The sequence below is a fragment of the Mobula hypostoma genome, chromosome 7 (assembly GCF_963921235.1).
Source record: "Mobula hypostoma chromosome 7, sMobHyp1.1, whole genome shotgun sequence".
NCBI lineage: Eukaryota > Metazoa > Chordata > Chondrichthyes > Myliobatiformes > Myliobatidae > Mobula > Mobula hypostoma.
In genome coordinates this window covers 29938068-29959552 of record NC_086103.1, presented here as the reverse complement: position 1 = coordinate 29959552, position 21485 = coordinate 29938068, and the positions used below count along the sequence as shown (strand labels likewise).

At 41.1% G+C, this 21485-nt stretch overlaps 1 protein-coding gene across 3 annotated transcripts in view; it reads left to right on the top strand.

The window, feature by feature from the left end:
* The window catches only part of sgcd (sarcoglycan, delta (dystrophin-associated glycoprotein)), a 210243-nt gene that overhangs the window by 124316 nt on the left and 64442 nt on the right, over window positions 1–21485 (top strand). For all 3 annotated transcript variants that reach the window (XM_063053191.1, XM_063053190.1, XM_063053189.1), the window contains one exon: window positions 7397–7516. In XM_063053191.1, coding sequence (XP_062909261.1) covers window positions 7397–7516 — 120 coding nt within the window. The remainder of the gene's footprint in view (window positions 1–7396; window positions 7517–21485) is intronic.

Here is a 21485-nt window from a genome sequence, read left to right as displayed (position 1 = left end):
GATCATCGCCAGAGTCTCAGCAATCTCCTCCCTCGCCTCCCACAGTAGCCTGGGGTACACCTCATCCGGTCCCAGCGACTTATCCAACTTGATACTTTCCAAAAGCTCCAGCACATCCTCTTTCTTAATATCTACATGCTCAAGCTTTTCAGTCTGCTGCAAGTCTTCACTACAATCACCAAGATCCTTTTCCACAGTGAATACTGAAGTAAAGTATTCATTAAGTACCTCACCTATTTCCTTCGGTTCCGTACACACTTTCCCACTGTCACACTTGATAGGTCCAATTCTTTCGCATCTTATCCTTTTGCTCTTCACATACTTGTAGAATGCTTTCGGGATTTCCTTAATCCTGCCTGCCAAGGCACCTCATGGCCCCTTCTGGCTCTCCTAATTTCCTTCTTAAGCTCCTTCCTATTAGCCTTATAATCTTCTAGATCTCTAACGTTACTTAGCTCTCTGGACCTTTTGTAAGCTTTTCTTTTCCTCTTGACTAGATTTATTACAGCCTTTGTACACCACAGTTCCTGTACCCTACCATAACTTCCCTGTCTCATTGGAACGTATCTATGCAGAACTCCACACAAATATCCCCTGAACGTTTGCCACATTTCTTCCGTACTTTTCCCTGAGAACATCTGTTTCCAATTTAAGCTTCCAATTTCCTGCCTGATAGCCTCATAATTCCCCTTAATCCAATTAAACAATTTCTAACTTGTCTGTTTCTATCTCTCTCCAATGCTATTGTAAAGGAGATAGAATTATGATCACTATCTCCAAAATGCTCTCCCACTGAGAGATCTGAGACCTGACCAGGTTCATTTCCTAATACCAAATCAAGTACAGCCTCTCCTCTAGTAGGCTTATCTACATATTCTGTCAAGAAACCTTCCTGAACACACCTAACAAACTCCACCCCATCTAAACCCCTTGCTCTAGGGAGATGCCAATCGATATTTGGGAAATTAAAATCTCCCATCATGACAACTCTTTTATTATTACACCTTTCCAGGATCTGTTTCTCTATCTGCTCCTCGATATCCCTGTTACTATTGGGTGGCCTATAAAAAACACCCAGTAAAGTTATTGACCCCTCCCTGTTCCTAACCTCCACCCACAGAGACTCCATAGACAATCCCTCCATGGTGTTCACCTTTTCTGCAGCTGTGACACTATCTCTGATCAATAGTGGCACACCCCCACCTTTTTTACCTCCCTCCCTGTCCTTTTGAAACATCTAAAACTCGGCACTTGAAGTAACCATTCCTGTCGCTGAACCATCCAAGTCTCCGTAATGGCCACCACATTATATCTCCAAGTACTGATCCACGCTCTAAGCTCATCCGCTTTATTCACAACACTCCTTGCATTAAAATAGACACATCTCAAACCTTCGGTCTGAGTGTGTCCCTTCTCTATCACCTGCCTATCCTCCCTCTTGCACTGTCTCCAAGCTTTCTCTATTTGTGAGCCAACCTCCTCTTCCCCAGTCTCTTCAGTTCGGTTCCCACCCCCCAACAATTCTAGTTTAAACTCTCCCCAGTAGCCTTAGCAAACCTCCCCGCCAGGATATTGGTCCCCCTGGGATTCAAGTGCAACCTGTCCTTTTTGTACAGGTCACACCTGCCCCAAAAGAGGTCCCAATGATCCAGAAATCTGAATCCCTGTGCCCTGCTCCAATCCCTCAGCCACGCATTTATCCTTCACCTCATTCTATTCCTATTCTCACTGTCACGTGGCACAGGCAGTAATCCTGAGATTACTACCTTTGCAGTCCTGCTTCTCAACTTCCTTCCTAACTCTCTGTAGTCTTTTTTCAGGACCTCTTCCCTTTTCCTACCTATGTCATTGGTACCAATATGTACCACGACATATGGTTGTTCTCCCTCCCACTGCAGGATATCTTGGATGCGATCTGAAACATCCCGGACCCTGGCACCTGGGAGGCAAACTACCGTCCGTGTTTCTTTCCTGCATCCACAGAATCACCTGTCTGACCCCCTAACTATAGAGTCCCCTACTGCCTTCCTCTTCCTTTCCCTACCCTTCTGAGCCACAGGGCCAGACTCTATGCCAGAGGCACAGCCACTGTTGCTTCACCAGGTAGGCTGTTCCCCCCAACAGTACTCAAACAGGAGTACTTATTGTCAAGGGGTACAGCCACAGGGGTACTCTCTAGTACCTGACTCTTCCCCTTCCCCCTCCTGACTGTGACCCACTTGTCTGTCTCCCATGGCCCCAGTGTGACCACCTGCCTATAACTCCACTGGACCACTGGAAAATAATGCTGGTGAGATAGTATTTGGAGACAAAGAAATGGCAGATGAACTTAATGGGTACTTTGTATCAGTCTTCACTGTGGAAGACACTAGCAGTGTGCCAATGGTCCATGAGTGTCACGGAGCAGCAGTGAGTGCATTTTCTATTGCAAAGGAAAAAGTGCTAGGCAAACTCAAGCTGGATAAGTCACCTGGGCCAGAGGGACCACATCCCAGAGTCTTGAAAGAGGTTGCTGAAGAGGTAACAGATGCATTGGTCATGATCTTTCAAGAATCACTTGATTCTGGCATGGTCCCAGAGGACTGGAAGATTGCAAATGTCACTCCACTCTTTAAGAAGGGAGGATGGCAAAATAAAGAAATTATAGGCCAGTTAGCCTAACCTCAGTGGTTGGGGAAGTGTTGGAGTATATTATTAAGGATGAGGGTTTGGGGTACTTGGAGACTAATGATAAAATAAGTCAAAGTCAGTATGGTTTCTGTCAGGGGAATTCTTGCCTGACAAATTGGTTAGAGTTCTTTGAGGAAGTAACAAGCAGGGTGGACAAAGGAGAGGCAGTGGATGTCACTTACTTGGATTTTCAGAAGGCATTTGATAAGGTGTCACACATGAGGCTGCTTAACGAGATAAAATCCTATGACGTTACAGGAAAAGTACTAGCGTGGATAGAGGAATGGCTGACAGGCAGGAGACAGCAAATGGGAATAAAGGGACCTTTTCTGGTTGTCTGCCAATGACTACTGGTGTTCCTCAGGGGTCAGTATTGGGACTGCTACTTTTCACGTTGTTTGTAAATGATTTGGATAATTGGATTGATGGCTTTGTGGCAAAGTTTGTGGGTGATATGAAGATAGGTGAAGGGGTAGGTGCTGAGAAGCAGTGCAATTGCAGCAGGACTTAAACAAATTGGAAGAATGGGCAAAAAAGTGGGTGATGGAATACAGTGTTGGGAAATGTACGATAATGCATTTTGGTAAAGGGAACAATAGTGCAGAGTATTATCTAGATGGGGAGAAGGTTCAAACATCAGAGGTGCAGAAGGACTTGGGAGTCTTTGTGCAGGACTCCCAGAAGTTTAATTTACAGGTTGAGTCTATGGTAAAGAAGGTAAATGCAACATTGGCATTTATTTTAAGGGGAATAGAATTTTAAAACAAGGAGATAATGCTGAGACTTTGTAAGACACTAGCCAGGCTGTGCTTGGAGTATTGTCGACGGTTTTGGGCCCCATATTTCAGAAAGGATGTGTTGTCATTGGAGACAGTCCAGAGGAGGTACATGAGCATGATTCTGGGAATGAAGGAGTTAACATATGAGAAGTGTTTGGCAGCTTTGGGCCTGTATTCACTGGAATTTAGAAGAATGCAAGCAGATCTCATTGAGCCCTACCAAATGTTGAAAGAACTAGATAAGGTAGATGTGGAGAAGATGTTTCCTATGTTAGGGGTATCCAGAACTATAGGGAACAGCCTCAGAATTGAGGGGTGACCTTTTAGAATGGAGGTAAGGAGGAATTATTTGAGCCAAAGAGTAGTGAATCTGTGGAATGCTCTGCCAGAGGCTGTAATGGAGGCCAAGTCCATGGGTATTATTTAAGGTAGAAGTTGGTAGCTTCCTGATCGGTCAGGGTATCAAAGCGTCTGGCGAGAAGGCAGGTGTATGGGATTGAGTAGGATCCGAGATCAGCCATGATGTAATGGCGGGGAAGACTCAATGGACTGAATGGCCTAATTCTGCTCCTATGTCATATAGTCTTATGGTATTATGTCTTCACACAGTGATCCAGAGTAATTTTTAATCTGATCACCCAAAGGGTAGTAGTCCAGTGGGGCAGTTACAGACACTCAACTCACGTACCTGCTTTGGAGTTGTTGTTCCCACCACCTGTCTCCAATGAGCATGTGGCAAAGACCTATGGTCTCCAGGTTACTTTTTAATATATGATTATTGGGTCCTATTATCATCATCAGCATCCAACTACTTTTGCTGAGAAGTTAGTGAAGTTACTAGAACAATTCACCAAATGGGACCAGGTCCAAAACAGAATGAAAAAGACAGATTCAATTTTACTTTTTAATTTCCTTCTGGATCCCAGAGAATTAGCAATGTCTACGCATTGGCCTTCTGGATCTTCGCTTCCTTAGTCTTCTCCCAACCAATATAATGAACTCTTTTGAGACTGACTGGAAACTACTGTCTGAAAATGCAGAAAATCACCAGATAATATAATCCCTATCTGCTCAATATCTCCTCATACTGCATATCTACCATATCTGGCCCATGTCTGGAAATAGTTTCATGAATCTTCACTGCTTTCTCCCTTAATAAAGGCCGATGTGCCATTTGCCCTCTTAATCATTTAGTGCACCTTCAGTGTCTCTGCCCTTGAACTCATTTGCCCTTTCAACATCAACACACCCAGTCTCTCATCTTGCTTTATTGCTATGTAGAGCAAAGCAATTAACCTGACATTTATCCAAAACATGTTCAATGTGCCATGATCTGGCCCATTCACTCAGTTTGCCCATCTCCTTTGACATCTCTTTAAATCATCCAAAGTACAGGCCACCGTAGATTATGAACACCTGACTTTTGGGCACTACTAAATATGAACAAGCTCCAATAATGTTATTAAATTTAAAAATCTGATACATGTGCATAAATATGAAAAGCAAAAATGGCTTCCTCACTCTCTTCACATTCAGTAATTGCTTTTTTCTTATTAGCCTTGTGTCCTTTTGATGCCATTCACTACAATACAGTAGAGGTATGGTTATCCTATCATGTGATTTTTGCGTATTTTCTAAATTATGAACAAAGTTGATTTATGAGCATCTGTAAAGCTGGGAACCAATTTATTACCTGGGGGCATCATGTGCTTCATAATCCTCATCTAGTTCAGTATCTTCATCACACTTGTAATTGCTGATATTTATTGTGAGTAGCAGGGGACAAGTCCAATCCCCATTGGACTCTATTAATCACAGCCTGATGACTTAAAACAATCTGCTTGCTCCCACTCTTTGATTTCTGTCAAAGAAAATTCTTATCTATATCAGTGTGTTACATCCCAATGCCATGTGCTCCAAATCTGTTGATCAATCTCCTGTACTGTGATATCAAATCCTTTCAAAAATTAAAATATGTCTTATCTACTTATTCCCCATTATCTGTTCTAGTGGGAACATCCTCAAAGAGTTTCACCAGATTAATGAAATGTAGCATTCCTGTCATAAGTTCACATTGCCTCTACTTTTGTCATTGCATCCTTCTTCATAGGTACTAACGTTTTCCATACCACTGACATTAGGTTAACAAATTTTCTTTCTCCCCTGTGTTAATCATTGGGGTCACATTTTCTGCCCTCTAATAAATAGAAAAAATCTATAATCTGTAGAACGCTGGAAGATGATAACAGAATCTCCACTATCTTTAAAGCTACCTTTTTCAAAACCATAGGATGTGAATCATCAGGTCCTTGTGATTTTTTAGCTTTCAAGCTCATCAACCTTTCTGTTACTAATTTTTGACTCCTGCTTCCTTTTCTCAATTCCTCATTCTTACTGGATTCTCTAGTATTTCCAGCAATTTTTGTGTGCCTTACGTGCTTTTGTATGGGAAGACAAACACAAAATAACTGTTTACTTACTCTAGAATTCTTCTCTCTGTCTAGAAGGGCAATATGAGCCCTTATAGTCCATTTTTATATTTCAAACCAGTCTACTGTCATTTTCTGCCTTGCATCTCTTTATGTTTCTTGTTCCTCCTTTGCTGAATTCTAAAATGTTACCAATTCCCAGGCTTACTGCTATTTCTAACAACTTTTTAAACCTCTACTTTGAATTCAACACTATTTTTCATTTCTCTTGTCAGTCACAGATGAATCACTTTTACCATTGAGATTATATACCTTGAAGGCATTATATATTTTTAATAATAACCATTGCCTGTCCTCTATTATACCTTTCAATATACTGTCCTCATCAACCAGAGTTATCTCTTCTATCATGTTTTTAATAGTTTCCATTGCTTTGACTTAAGACCTTGGTTTTGCAGTGGACTACCTCATTTTCAAACTCAGGAGTGTTTCTCTATAAGCTTGCTCCATTTTGAATGTAGAAGGTGGAACTTTGCTCGTGGTTATGAGCTGCATATTGTAGTTACTTGTTTTGGTTTCAATTCCATTGAGCTTACTCTATCTGTATCTTCAAAGTGGAGTACCACATGCACAGGCTACTAAATAAAGCATGAAGCACACATAAACAAGGATGAAATTCTATTGCCACATCTCCAAGGTGAATATTGCTGAGCAAGGAGGATGAGGAAAATAACAAAGATTAATTGAATGCAACAAAAATATTTCTGGGAGATAACTGAGAGCTAACTTTGAAGTTACAGCTGCTGAAATTAATCTGATATGATTATAGTTATGATTGCCAGCTTACTTGATTTTAACAGGCAACGTTCTGCTTTTTAGACCTGTAGAGGCAGAACAAAGAGAAAGTATTTGAGTTAGCCGCTTGACTAACTTCAGTGTTGATAGATTTATCTATTTTTAATGGTTCTGCTCTTTGTCAATACAGCAGCAACTACTGCTGGTCACCTCTTTCTCACCCTTCAGGGATGATGGAAGATATTACATTGGTGTATTTTCAGACAGTTTAAAACAGAAAAGTCTTTTACAGACCTAATAGTGACAGACATGCGTATAATTACGGTATGTCGCCATTTGGACATCGGTTCCCATGAAGCATAAACTAAAGAAAGGAAGAAAGATAGCTATATTTATAAGCTAGAATAATTAGTTTAGGGTGATGTTTATACAGTGGTTATCTTAACTTAGTATGTATGTATATTGCAAAATGAAACAAAGAAGAATGAATAAACTTTGTCACCATATGAAGTGGGTAACAGGCAAGTAATCAATTCATTTTAGTGTTCCAACCAAGCTGAATAACTGCCAAATATTGAGTAATTCCAGTAACTGAGTGACTCCAAACTTCAAAGGAACATTTATAAATGAGAAAAATGTGGAAACTAGTCAGCTGCTTGTGTTTCTACAAATGACATGACTCAACTTCCAGTACCTCTTATTTGTCGTCTTGTTTTTCCACAGGAAGTGAAGCTGTAGAAGCACGTGGAAAGAGGTTCGAAGTCAACTCAAATACTGGGAAGTTATTGTTTTCCGCAGAGGACAGAGAAGTGGTTGTTGGTGCTGATCGTTTACGAGTCTTAGGTATTCAATTTCTTGTCATACAATTACTTATAATTTACCTGTGCTCAAAAAGTGACCTTTGATGGCAAAAGTCTCTCATGATATTTTTCAGAAACCTATGGATAGCCAGGAAAATTTAAAACATCTGGACAAAATCATGTGAACCAATCATAAATAGAATAGTAAATACATATGCAACATACATCAAAGTTGCTGGTGAACGCAGTAGGCCAGGCAGCATCTCTAGGAAGAGGTACAGTCGACGTTTCAGGCCGAGACCCTTCGTCAGGACTAACTGAAGGAAGAGTGAGTAAGGGATTTGAAAATGATTTTGGATCTCCCACTCCCCCTCCAAATTTCAAATCCCTTATCCCTTAACGTCGACTGTACCTCTTCCTAGAGATGCTGCCTGGCCTGCTGCGTTCACCAGCAACTTCGATGTGTGTTGCTTGAATTTCCAGCATCTGCAGAATTCCTGTTCTTTGCGTTAGTAAATATGTATGTAATGTTGACTATTACAAGGGTTCATTTAACATCTTCAATTCCTGTGGGCCAATGGTAGCATAAAAATACAATAATTCCAAAAATGAAAGGATACATTAAAGGTATTTGAAATTATGTATCATATCTCACTAATGTTGTGGATATATTACAATTATTCTTCTGATTTTATACCGGTCTCACAAAGCGACATATTCTCGGGCAAAGCAAGACTATTTTCTTTTGAAGTTGGAACAACTTGTCTGGCAGTTGAATGAATATCAGAAAGGTCATTGGAGTGTGTTTCCAGCATTTCATTAGAAACCAAGGCTGAGGCATTGTGGAAGCTATGGTGGGGCAAGGGTTAATATAACGCCCAGGCAAGGATTGGTTGCAGGTAAGAAAGACCTTTGAAGAGCATTATAGAGCGGATCAACACACACAGATACAGATTGCTGGAGGAATAGCCAGACAACATTTATGGAAAATGTTTCAGGCCGAGTCCCTTCATCAGGACTGGAGGGAAAGGTGAAAGTCAGATTAAGAAGGTGGGAAAGGAGGAAGAAGTACAAGGTCGTGGGTGATAGGTGAAGCCTGGATGAAGTGGATAAGGTATTCGCATGGGAGCAATCCCTACAAAAAGTGGAAAGTTGAGAGGGGGGAGGGAATGATGTACTTGGTGGTGGGATCTCCACTCATCCCTCTCCACTGACCTCCCTCCTGCTACTTAACCTTGCAAATGGAACAAGTGCCACACCTGCCCCTATACCTCCTCCCTCACTACCATTCAGGGGCCTAAACAGTCCTTCCAGGTGAGGCGACACTTCACTTGGGAGTCTGTTGGTGTCACTTATCGTGTTCGGTTCTCCCAGTGTGGCCTCCTGTATATCGGTGAGATCTGACATAGATTGGGAGACTGCTGAACCGAGCAGCTATGCTCCGTCCACCAGAAAAAGCGGGATCTCCTGGTCACCTCCCATTTCACTTCTACTTCCCATTTACATTCTGATATGTCAGTCCTTGGCCGCCTCTGCTGTCGTGATGAGGCCACATTCAGTTTGCAGGAGCAACTTATATTTTGTCTGGGTAGCCTCCAGTCCGATGGTATGAACATCAATTTCTCGAACTTCAGGTAATTGCCCCACTCCATCACCATTCCCCATTCCTGTTTACCTCTCTCACCTAATCTCCTTACCTGCCCATCACTTCCCTCTGGGGCTCCTCCTCCTTCTCTTTGTTCCACAATCTTCCATCTTGTCCTGTCAGATTCCCCCTCCTCCAGCCCTTTAATCTCCTTCACCAATCAACTTCCCCGCTCTTTATTTCACCACCTACCCCTCTTCCAGTATCAGCTGGTACATCTTCCTCCCCTCCCCTACCTTCTTACCCTGACTGCTCATCTTTCTTTTCGGTCCTGATTGTAGGGTCTCAGCCCAAAACATCAACTGTTTTCTCTTTTCCATAGCTGCTGTCCGGCCTGCTGAGTTTCTTCAGCATTTTGTGTGTGTTGCTTTGGATTTCCAGCATCTTCATACTTTCTTGTGCTTGTGATTGTAGACCATATTCCTGGAACCACACTGGAGATGAAATAAAAATAAAGCAAAAGTATCTGAAACACATGTAACAACTAAAGGACCATTGCCTTATTAACTTCAAAGTATCATCGGTTGTTAGCTTGTAGACTCTATTGCCTTTTAACACCTCTATTGTGAATAGTGATTGATCTTGCAAGTAAGGAATTCAAACAAACTGTTTCCCAAATGGTCAATATCCAAAGGCAATCATCAATTCTATATAAAAATGGAATTTCTCTGTTCAAACTTCAGAACAGTGTGTTGATAGAGGCCATACTATTCTTCTTAAGCACAAGTAAAATAAAGTATGATTTTGGAGTGACAGAGAGTGTTCAGACATCAGCTAATCGGTGATGACAGCATAAAACAGCAAGTGATAATAAACATTGATTTTGAGCTTTACATCACTTTTACTCTTAGGGGTGTCGGAGTTTTATAGAAGTGGCCATGTTTGCAAACTCTCATTGATATTGGCCGCATCTCTTTGTTGAAGATGCTGCTGATGTTTAATTGGTGTGACATATGGAGGAGATTAGAAGAGGATCAGAACATGATTCTAGGAGTGTGTTTTGACAAAGAGTGCTGTTCATTCTTATGCACTGCAAAAGGAATTAGATCAACTTTTCATTAAACCTGAAAGCAAGGACTGCAAAGCAGGTAATGAGTCAGATCATTTGTGATCACAGGAAGTTCCAGCACCAGATAGAAACTTGCCTGAAGTAAGACTCCCTCTGCTTGCTCTCTCTATAAAGGTTGTAAACATGGAATATTTCATTAAAGTATTAAGGCATAAAAATATCATGTCCTTTATGGTGACAATGAATAAAAGTATTTGAAGCAGATATGGCTACAGAAAGTAGGATTGCTTCTACAAAGAGTCAGGAAAAGCACAATGACCTAACTGTCTTTGACAGTGAACTTTTTGATTCTTGGCTACTTGATAACAATCAAGTAAAAATATTATCTTGTGTGCTATTCATTTTGAGTATTGCTGACAGTTGAGGTTGTGCAGATATAATGTGGAAGTCCAGTAAAAATGGATTTGGGAAAATTGTTGGCAAAGGTATTACAATGGTGAAAAATATTGAGAAGGGCAGTCATTGCAAAAGAACGTGAAGATGTCTGCTGAGAAAAAATAGAGGTTGGAGACAGGGCTGTTAAAGCTCTGATTCTCTGCACTATGCTTCTTCTTTATGATCTCGAACACTAGAATACATTACTGTTTTCTTTAAATAGTAACTCACCTGCTCTACAATCCAACCAAAATGGGATATTTTGGATTTGAAGATTTAAAAGATTCTGGAAAGGGCTAATTAGTTCTGCTAAATGTCATATCATGTCAAAATAAAACTGCCAAGTGGCAATTGCCCCTAATTGCTTGTGTTACCATGGCTTAATGGTGAAAGACAATTAAATATTTTAAAAATGTAATTATATCCCGCATAATATATTACCAGGAGATTATTGTCTCCCTAAAGAGATCATTAGTTCAGTTATGAAAGCAAAATATTTCTGCAACATATCATTGATCAATTCATTGTTCCTTACAGATTTCAGAAATACTCAAGTGTTTATTCTGGATAGTTTTTTCAGGCCAAATGTTCTACTTCAGTATTTTAGTAATGGATTAATGTAATGGAAGATATAGCATTTCCTAACACAAAGACCAGTATCTAATACAAAACACAATGCTAATACCTTCCTTCACAATGGTTTTCAACCAAACTGTAATTGTAAATAATGGGGTTAGCTGTAATGCAGAGCCAGTTTTAAGTGGGTGGAAAAAGAATGTAGAATGTTTTTGCCAGTTTATGTTTGTGATGTTTTACATTTTAGACCAGTTTGCATGCCCTTGTTGACTGGCCTCTTTAGGCCTTATGAGGGATACAGTCAAACTTGAATGAAGGTCCGTTTTCATTTAAAGGAGAGCCATTGGTCGCACTCCGCACAGATCCCATTGAAAATTGGACAACAAGGACAAGGAGATTTGCATACTGTAAACTCATGGAGCTTCATCACCCTATCCTCCACTAGTCCAACTGTTTTGTAGAATTCATCAGATCAAGTTGAAGAATGGTACCAAGGGTCAAGTTACCGTTGGGTACAGAGCCCCATGTTTTTATTAGTTTCCAGTCCTTAGTTGTTTCTCCTGTTTAAATAATTGGGTAAACTTAACAATTTTCCAAGCTTAATGTTGGACAGGAGTTCAGACTGATCACTACTGAGATTGCTTACACAGAGACAATAAATAGCTCAACGAAAATGATCTTCCCACTAATACAAAATTCTTGTTCTGAGAATAGCATTATCCTTTTGTTTGGATAAATGTTTGATAATTCAAGGAAGATGTGAATGTAAGGAATAGAAGCTGGAGTAGACTCTCCAGCTTCTTGCAACCGCTCTGTCATTTATTGGTTATTACTACAATCAATGGCCACTTTATTAGGTACACCTGTACACCTACTCTTTAATGCAAATATCTAATCTGCCAGTCGTGGCAGAAACCCAATGCATAAAAAAAATGTGGACAATGTCAAGAGGGTCAATTGTTGTACAAACCAAATGTGGAAGAAAGGTGATCTGAGTGACTTTGACTGTGGAATGATTGTTGGTGCCAGATGGGGTGGTTTGAGTTTCTCAGAAACTGATGATCTCCTGGGATTTTAATGCACATCAGTCTCTCGAGTTTACAGAGAATGGTGCAAAATCAAAAAAAATCCAGTGAGCAGCAGTTCTGTGAGCAAAAGTGCCTTGTTAATGAGAGAGTTTAGAATGGCTCAAGCTGGCATGAAGGCAACTGTAATTCAAACCCAATACAACAGTGATGTGTAGACGAGCCCCTCTGAAAACACAGTATGTTGAACTTTGGAGTGAATGGGCAACGGCAGCAGAAGACTGGGAGCATACACTCAGTGGCCACTTTATTAGCTACCTCCCATACCTAATAGTGTGGCCATTGAGTGTACTTCTCTCTCTTTTCACACCATTTATCTTAAATTCCATACAAACTAAAAATCTATCCATGCCTGCCTTAAACTCATTCTCAGAAGATCAATAGATCTCTTGGACAGTGAATTCTACAAGTTCGCCAAGTAGATCCTACAAATATTGCCTGAAAGCCACAATTGTTCCCCCTTCCTCATTTATACTGTTCTTTAATAGAACAGGGAATGTAATGAGTTGACTGATTATGACTTCTTGATGCAAATCCAAAGAAATCAACCAATGGAACCAGTTAGCAAAAAACATAGGTTTAAAAGCATTCATAAAAATTTACGAAGATTCCAGCTGCACCAGTTCAAAGAACTGGCTTTTACTTTCTTAAATGGTGTTGACAAAGTGATAGGAAATTGACACAGTAAGTTAGTAGGCTGCAGGGAAACCCAGGGGAGCTATCTGAAGAGGCATGTTGGTTTTAAGGCTTAAACAGATCTGTGGTCTTTTGAAGGGAATTTCAATCAGCACTTTCAACTAAAGAAATATGCAGCCTCCCCTTAAGTAACTGTGCTTTGTCGCATATCAATTTATGTAATCTGCATGTTTGAAATTATGTGACCTGCATCTCTGAAATTGTTTCAAAATTAGTTCTTACTTAGAGTTGAGAGCAGAAATTGTCACAGAATACTTTAAGAAGTTCAGATCAATACCAATTCACTATATGCATTGTATTTCTCATTTTAACAACTAATCCACTCTACAATGAATGGTTTTCCTTCTTCTCACAAGGAACAGTTTTGCTGGATTGACAGATGTTAATTGACTTCACACCGAGCAGATGTGTACACAGAAAGAAATGGAAAAAGAGTAGTGTATAAAAGGGATCAGAAAGGGAGTGATCTTACACAATTATTACAGAACTCAATAGTTTAGAACAGGGTAGGCAACCTATGGCCTGCGAAGGTATTTTGGCTAGCCCACGAGTAAATATTGGGATACTATGCTTATCCGGCCCGCGAGCGACTTTTCCTTATTCTGAGTGTTTCACACGACCACACTGAGGAACATGCATGGCGTCTTGTTACGCTGGCCCTGAGTTCCATTTTGCTCCAAACCAAACACTGGTATATACGAATGACGGGAAGACAGACTACCTTATTAATATGTATTAGATGCTCTCCGTGCATGCGCAGGTTTGCCTAGAAAATGTTGCTGTGAAGAAGGTGGCAAATATCAGGCGACATTACAAGACCCGCCATAGGTGGAAATTTTAACAAGTTTACTGGGCAAGCAAGGAAAGATGAAGTTGAGCGAATGAAGGCTAGTTTCGGAAAACAAATGTCATTTTTTTGCCAAGAAAAGCAGTGAAAATGAAGGAAATACCCGTGCCAGCTACGAAGTCTCAAAACGTATTGCAGAAAAGATGAAGCCTTTTACAGATGGAGAGCTTGGCCTTAACTGTCGCTGCTTGGCCTTAACACTGCCATGTGTCGCTGGATTCTGGATTTCTTGACAGAGAGACCACAATCAGTCCGTGTTGGCAGGAACATCTCTGACTCCATCACACTGAGCACTGGATCCCCACAAGGCTGTATACTTAGCCCATTGCTGTTTACACTGCTAACACATGACTGTGCAGCCAGATTCAAGGAGAACCTGATCATTAAATTTGCTGATGATACCACAGTGGTGGGGCTCATCAGCAAAAATGATGAAACAATGTACAGGGAGGAGGTCAAACACCTATAGAGCTGGTGCAGTGATAACAACTTGATGCTTAATGTCACCGAAACCAAGGAGATGATCGTCGATTTCAGACGGTCTCAGCCTGAGCACACACCCCTCAGCTTCAGCGGCTCCACAGTGGAGAGAGTGGAAAACATCAAGTTCCTTGGGGTGCAGATCTCGGACAATCTCACCTGGTCCAGGAACACCACTGGAATTGTGAAATGGGCCCAGCAGAGATTGCACTTTCTGAGGAAGCTTAAACAAGCATCACTCCCCACTAACATCTTAACTACATTCTACAGAGGCGTGGTTGAGAGTGTGCTGACCTTTGGCATCACAACCTGGTACTCCAGCTGCAGTGCTGTCAACAAAAAAGCCTTGCAGAGGGTGGTTAGGGGAGCAGAGAAGGTTATTGGGGTCTCCCTACCTTCTGTCCAAGACCTCTTTCAGAGTCGATGCCTCCAGAAGACACGGTATATCATTAAAGACCCCTCACACCCTCTCCATGAACTGTTTGTTCTTCTGCCATCAGGCAAACGTTACAGAAGCACACGGTATTGGGGGTAAGGTATTGGTGTGGGTGGAGAATTGGTTAGCAGACAGGAAGCAAAGAGTGGGAATAAACGGGACCTTTTCAGAATGGCAGGCGGTGACTAGTGGGGTACCGCAAGGCTCAGTGCTGGGACCCCAGTTGTTTACAATATATATTAATGACTTGGATGAGGGAATTAAATGCAGCATCTCCAAGTTTGCGGATGACACGAAGCTGGGTGGCAGTGTTAGCAGTGAGGAGGATGCTAAGAGGATGCAGGGTGACTTGGATAGGTTGGGTGAGTGGGCAAACTCATGGCAGATGCAATTTAATGTGGATAAATGTGAAGTTATCCACTTTGGTGGCAAAAATAGAAAAACAGATTATTATCTGAATGGTGGCCGATTAGGAAAAGGGGAGGTGCAACGAGACCTGGGTGTCATTATACACCAGTCATTGAAAGTGGGCATGCAGGTACAGCAGGCGGTGAAAAAGGCGAATGGTATGCTGGCATTTATAGCGAGAGGATTCGAGTACAGGAGCAGGGAGGTACTACTGCAGTTGTACAAGGCCTTGGTGAGACCACACCTGGAGTATTGTGTGCAGTTTTGGTCCCCTAATCTGAGGAAAGACATCTTTGCCATAGAGGGAGTACAAAGAAGGTTCACCAGATTGATTCCTGGGATGGCAGGTCTTTCATATGAAGAAAGACTGGATGAACTGGGCTTGTACTCGTTGGAATTTAGAAGATTGAGGGGGGATCTGATTGAAACGTATAAGATCCTAAAGGGATTGGACAGGCTAGATGCGGGAAGATTGTTCCCGATGTTGGGGAGGTCCAGAACGAGGGGTCACAGTTTGAGGATAGAGGGGAAGCCTTTTAGGACCGAGATTAGGAAAAACTTCTTCACACAGAGAGTGGTGAATCTGTGGAATTCTCTGCCACAGCAAACTGTTGAGGCCAGTTCATTAGCTATGTTTAAAAGGAAGTTAGATATGGCCCTTGTGGCTACAGGGGTCAGGGGGTATGGAGGGAAGGCTGGGTTCTGAGTTGGATGATCAGCCATGATCATAATAAATGGCGGTGCAGGCTCGAAGGGCCGAATGGCCTACTCCTGCACCTATTTTCTATGTTTCTATGTTTCTAAAACTAAAACCACAAGGCTACTAAACAGCTTCCTCCCACAGGCAGTCAGACTGCTAAATAGCTGCTCTACCTGACTCTGCTTTGGACACTTTTAACTCGCACTGGACACTTATAACTTGGTTTTAACTGACATGTGGCTGTTGTTTTTTGCTATTTATTGTTATGTTTATTATTTAGTGTTGCGTTTGTTATGTTATGATTGCACTGCTCCTGGGAAACACTGTCTCATTCTGCCCTGCAGAGCTGATGTACGGTTAGAATGACAATAAAGTTTTTTGAATCTTTTGAATGTTTACTGGCAATGGTGGATATTGTTTGTCCCAAAAAGAAATCTTTATTTGCATCTATCAGCCTGTCAGCAAGAACGATCACACGGCGAGTTGAAGAAATGTCAGCAGATGTTAAAAATTGTTTAAGGGATGCCTGCAACAAATTGCAATTTTTTTAAATTGCACTTGATGAGAGCACAGACTTGAGAGACACTGCTCAACTTGCAGTGTTTGTGCGAGGAGTGACCTCAACTTTTCAAATTTTTGAAGAGTTTATTCAATTAATTCCTATGAAGGACACGGTTACTGGAGCAGACATTTTTGAAGTTTTGTTGAAAATGATGTCAGAAATGTAACTTAATGTGTTGAAGCTAATTGGCATTACAACTGATGAGGCACCAGCAATGGTGGGACAGAAAAAAGGTGTCATCGCATTGCAGCAAGGACAAATGGAAAACCTTGGAATCGCACAGAAACTGGTTAAAATTCATTGCATTATCCATCAAGAGGCATTATATGCCAAGTCTTTGAAATTAAGGGATGTTATGGACATTGTTGTGAAGGCAGTGAACCTGATCCGATCTCGTGAATTGAATTATCACCAGTTTCAGCAGTCCTTGTTGTATACGGAGGCAGGATATGGAGACCTGGCTTATTTCTGCAATGTACGCTGGCTTAGCCGAGGGTCAATGCTGGAAAGAATATTTGCATTGCATAAAGAGGTGGCAATATTTCTTGAAAGCAAAAATGAGGCTGCTTCACATTGCCTTGATTGGCTTGCAACCTTGGCATTTCTTGTGGACATTACATCTCATTTAAATAACCTGAATTTACAACTTCAAGGAAAAAAAAATCAGCTGGTACATGAGATGTATGGTCATATTGTGGCCTTTGAAAGAAAGCTGCAATTGTGGGCGTACCAGCTTCAAAAAGGAAATTGTGCACATTTTCCCACTTTTCAAACAAGTAAAGCACAAGATCCAGGCATTTTTGTGAATATGGTCCAAAAATTGAGCAGAGTTTTCATCTCGTTTTGCTGATTTTTGCTTGCATGCAAATGAGTTCAAGATGTGTCAATGCTTGACTTCTATAGAAAATATATTCATTCAAGTGGGAAGTAACCTAACTTAGTGGACCATGCAAAAAAGATGGCATCATTGTTTGGCAGCACGAATCTATGTGAGCAATTATTTTCAAAAATGAAACACACCGAGAACCATTTTGAGAACAAGATTGACTGATGCCCATTTGGATAATGTCTTGCTCTCGGCATCAAGTCTACACCCAATATTGAGAAGCTTTCAAGCAACAAACAGCATCAAGTTTCACATTGATTTATCGACTGTTTGCATTAAAATTTTCTTTTCTATTATACTTAATTTACCACCATTCAATGCAGCATGTTCATACGTTTTATGTTTAAAGATTCCTTGTGTCCTTTTAATAGATTCAAAAGATACCTTGATTGAAATAAATTGCAACTAAACTGAGCTCTTTGATTACTAATTAGCATCCTTGGTTAAGCACAAATAATTTTCTAGCATGCGTTATTCATTAATTTGAGGCAAAACATAACTAGATATATTTAAATGGATAATTCCCATATTTCAAGTTTTTTATGCTATTTATCTGCCCCACTGTTTGCTGATTAATACGCGATCCTGCCCACAGAGGCAGAAGGGTTGCCAACCCCTGGTTTAGAAACTCAGTCATGTGCTGCATATCTTTTATGTGCTACTTGGTTTAAGCAAGGTGTAAAACCAGTCACTTAATGTACATCTTAATGTCACTGATACAATGTTAAGTACATACATATAATAATAGAACATGATGAAGATGAAAGTTGTTGACTTCTGAGTTTGTGAGCTCTTACTGTGCATAACTGTAAAAAAGACCAAGAATCATCTTGCTCTTGTGCAAAACCTCTTTGATGTTGTGCATGCAGAAGAATTACTTGTTCATGAGCCAGAAGACACCAGCACAAGTCTTTCATGCAAGTGCCATTTTAGTCCACATTTTATGAATGATACTATTTCTAGGCCATGGACTGTGTGATTGTACAGAATTCTGACCTTGGTAGTCAGGAATCTTCACTGCAGTTTCAAATCATGAATGAGTGGAGGGTTAATATCTTATACTATTGCTTTCAACCCTTTACATTCATTCAGCTCTGTTCAATTGCAATATTCAACCATGACAAAATGCAGTTCTTAGTGTCCAGGCTCAATGCAAATGTAACTATTAATCAGTTCATTGTTGTTAAATGTTATATATAATTCTATACAATTGAAGGATGGGAGATACAGAAAATATTAAAGCAAAGGAAGTGTGTATATATAATGTTAGATATAAATTATTATTAGATATTATAAATTATTAGATATTATTTATCTAATAGATATTCGTGATAAATGGGCAGAGGAGGAAGTGGCGGGGGGGGTGATGACACTAAGTGGAATTTCATGCTTTTGTGATGGAGGTGTTATTAAGTTTGCTTAAACTGAGCAACAAGGTTGTGAGCAATCTTATTTAGTCGGAAACATTATTCCAGAACGATTAGAGTACCACACAAAACCAGGAACAGAAAAGAGGGGAGTTTAAAAGACTTCTCAATATTTGGAGATGATCTTGACACATTACCTTTAGCTGCTTTCATGGAAGCACAGAAGTACTATAAATTTGAGCAAAAGCACGGAGGTACAAAGATCTATGTCATCTGTGACAATGCGAATGGAGGAGGACAAAGGATAGGTCACTTAGAAATTGTAAAGCCGGTGGAAAAGGGAAAGGAAGAATCTATTGCTGGGGAATGTGTTTCTCTCATTCACTCAGTGAGGTGCTGGAAGAGAACCAGCAAATTAAACTAACAACTGAGAATGCTTTATTTCCAAAAGAACTTACATTGCACAAAGCAGCATTCCTTGCAGAGAGAGACAGCTTTTGGCAGCCTTTAGCACATTTATAACAGCATACAGAGGAAAGCTGGCAATGGATAATAATTCTTAAAGAGGCACAATATTACATAAGCCACAGGGTATCACCTAATATTACATAAGCCACCCTTAAGGAATCCTCTGAAATTATTAGGTAAGAATGGCATAGAACAAGGCCAGTTCACCAGAGCTGTGAACTGAGGAGCAAATGAGGAAAATACTAATACAGGGAGCAGCCAGAGTATCGCAGAATCAGAAACTGCTGCTTTAATGTGGTTTTGTTGCTGAAGGAAACCATTAGAGGAATTCATAGTGGGGAGCAAATCAGTGATCCTCACCCTCAACAATTTCTCTTTCAGTTCCTCTCACTTTTTCCAGACTCAAGGTGTAACCACGGAGACCTTCATAGGCCGCAGCAATACCTGTCCTTTTGTTGACTGTGTGGCACATTCTATGTTCCAAACCTTCTCCAGTAATGCTCCCCAACTCTTCCTGCACTACTTTGACAACTGCATTGGTGCTGCTTCATGCACCCATGCACCCATGCTGAGTTTACCAATTTCATCTCCACCCTGTCCTTAAATTCACTTTGTCCATTTCTGATATCTCTCTCCCCTTTCTCAATCCCTCTGTCTCTATTTCTGGGGACAAACTGTCTATCAGCCGATAATTCTTCCCATCCTGTCTTCTGTAAAAAAATGCCATTCCATTTTTCCTAAGTTCCTTTGTCTCCCCCACAAATGTTCCCAGGATGAGGTTTTCCATTCCAGGAGATCACAGCTTTCCTCATTCTTCAAAGAATGGTTCTCCACCACTGATGCTGCCCTCACCTGCATTTCCTCTATTCCTCAGAATTCCAAGCTCACCCCATCTTCCCACTGCCTTAGCATGGATAGAGTTTCTATTGTGCTCTCCTACCATCCAGGAGCCTCCATATTCAAAGCATCAATCTCTGCAGTGTTCGCCATTTTCAATGGGTCCCTTCCACCAAACACATCTTCAACTTCTCCCCACTCTTCACTTTCCATAGGAATCGTTCCCTTTATGATTCCCTTGTCCATTTGTCCCACCCCAGTAATCTCCCTCCTGGCATTGATCCCTGCACATAGCCGAAGTGCCATATCTGTACATTCACCTCCTACCTCACCTACATTAAGGGCCCCAAAATTCCTTCCAGGTAAGAGAACACTTCACTTCTGAATTTGCTGGGGTCATCTACTCTATCCAGTACTCACGATGAGGCCTCCACTGCATTGATGAGACATGATATAGATCAGGGGAACCGCTTTATCACATATCTCCGTTTCACCTGCAATGAGAATGACTTCCCTGTGGCTGACTATTCCAATTTTGATCCCCATGACCATTCTGATATGTCACTCCATGGCCTCTTTTCTGCCACGATGAGGCCACTTTCAGGCTGGAGGAGAAATACTTCATATTTCCTCTGGGTAGTTTCCAATTTGATGGCATGAGCATTGATACCTCCGTCTGCCAGAATTTTTTTTACCCCTCCCCGTTCCCTCTTCTTCATTTCCACATTCTGCCCCCCCCCACTTCTTCTCCACACCTGCCTATCACCTGCCCCTGGTACCCTCCTCCTTCTCTTTCTCCCATGTTCCATCCTCCTCTCCTATCAAATTCCTTCTTCTCCAGACCTTTACCTTTTCCACCTATCACCCCCAGCATCCCCCCTCCCCACACCCACCTGTCTTCACCTACCATCTTCTAGCTTGTACTCTTTCTCTCCCCGCATCTTCTTATTCTGGCTTCTTCCTCCTTCCTTTCCTGTTCCGATGGAAGGGTCTCGGCCCAAAACATCAGCTGTTTATTTCCATAGATGCTGCCTGACTTGCCGAGCTCCTCCAGCATTTTGTGTGTTGCTCTGCAGAATCCCTTATGTTCAGAAACTTAGGGAACAAAAGGCAGTTTGGAGAATGATTGACAGCTAAGGAGGACAAAAATTGAATGACAGATTTATTTGAGAATTTGCATGATCCATTTTTCTTATATAATGTTTTATTTTTAACTAGAAATTACTTCAGTTGTATTGAGGCAACCTGTATTTGTGAGTCAACTTGTGGCATTACACCATTAAATCTAGCTCCATTACCTCTGTGACAGAATTGGAGCTCTTTTCTTGCCATCAGACAGAGTAAAATAAATACCAGTATAACAGTATTCACTGCTACACTTTCTATTCTCAGCATAATCTTTCATAGTAGCAATCAGATTCTGTTTTTAAACCCATCCATCTGGGTGGGTGGACATGTAAATTCACTCCCATTAATCACTCTGGATCAGTTATGAGATGCCATCTCAGTTTTGCTCCACTGAGCAAGTTGCAAAGACATCTAGCCAAAGAAAGTGAAGACCTTCCCTTGTTCAAC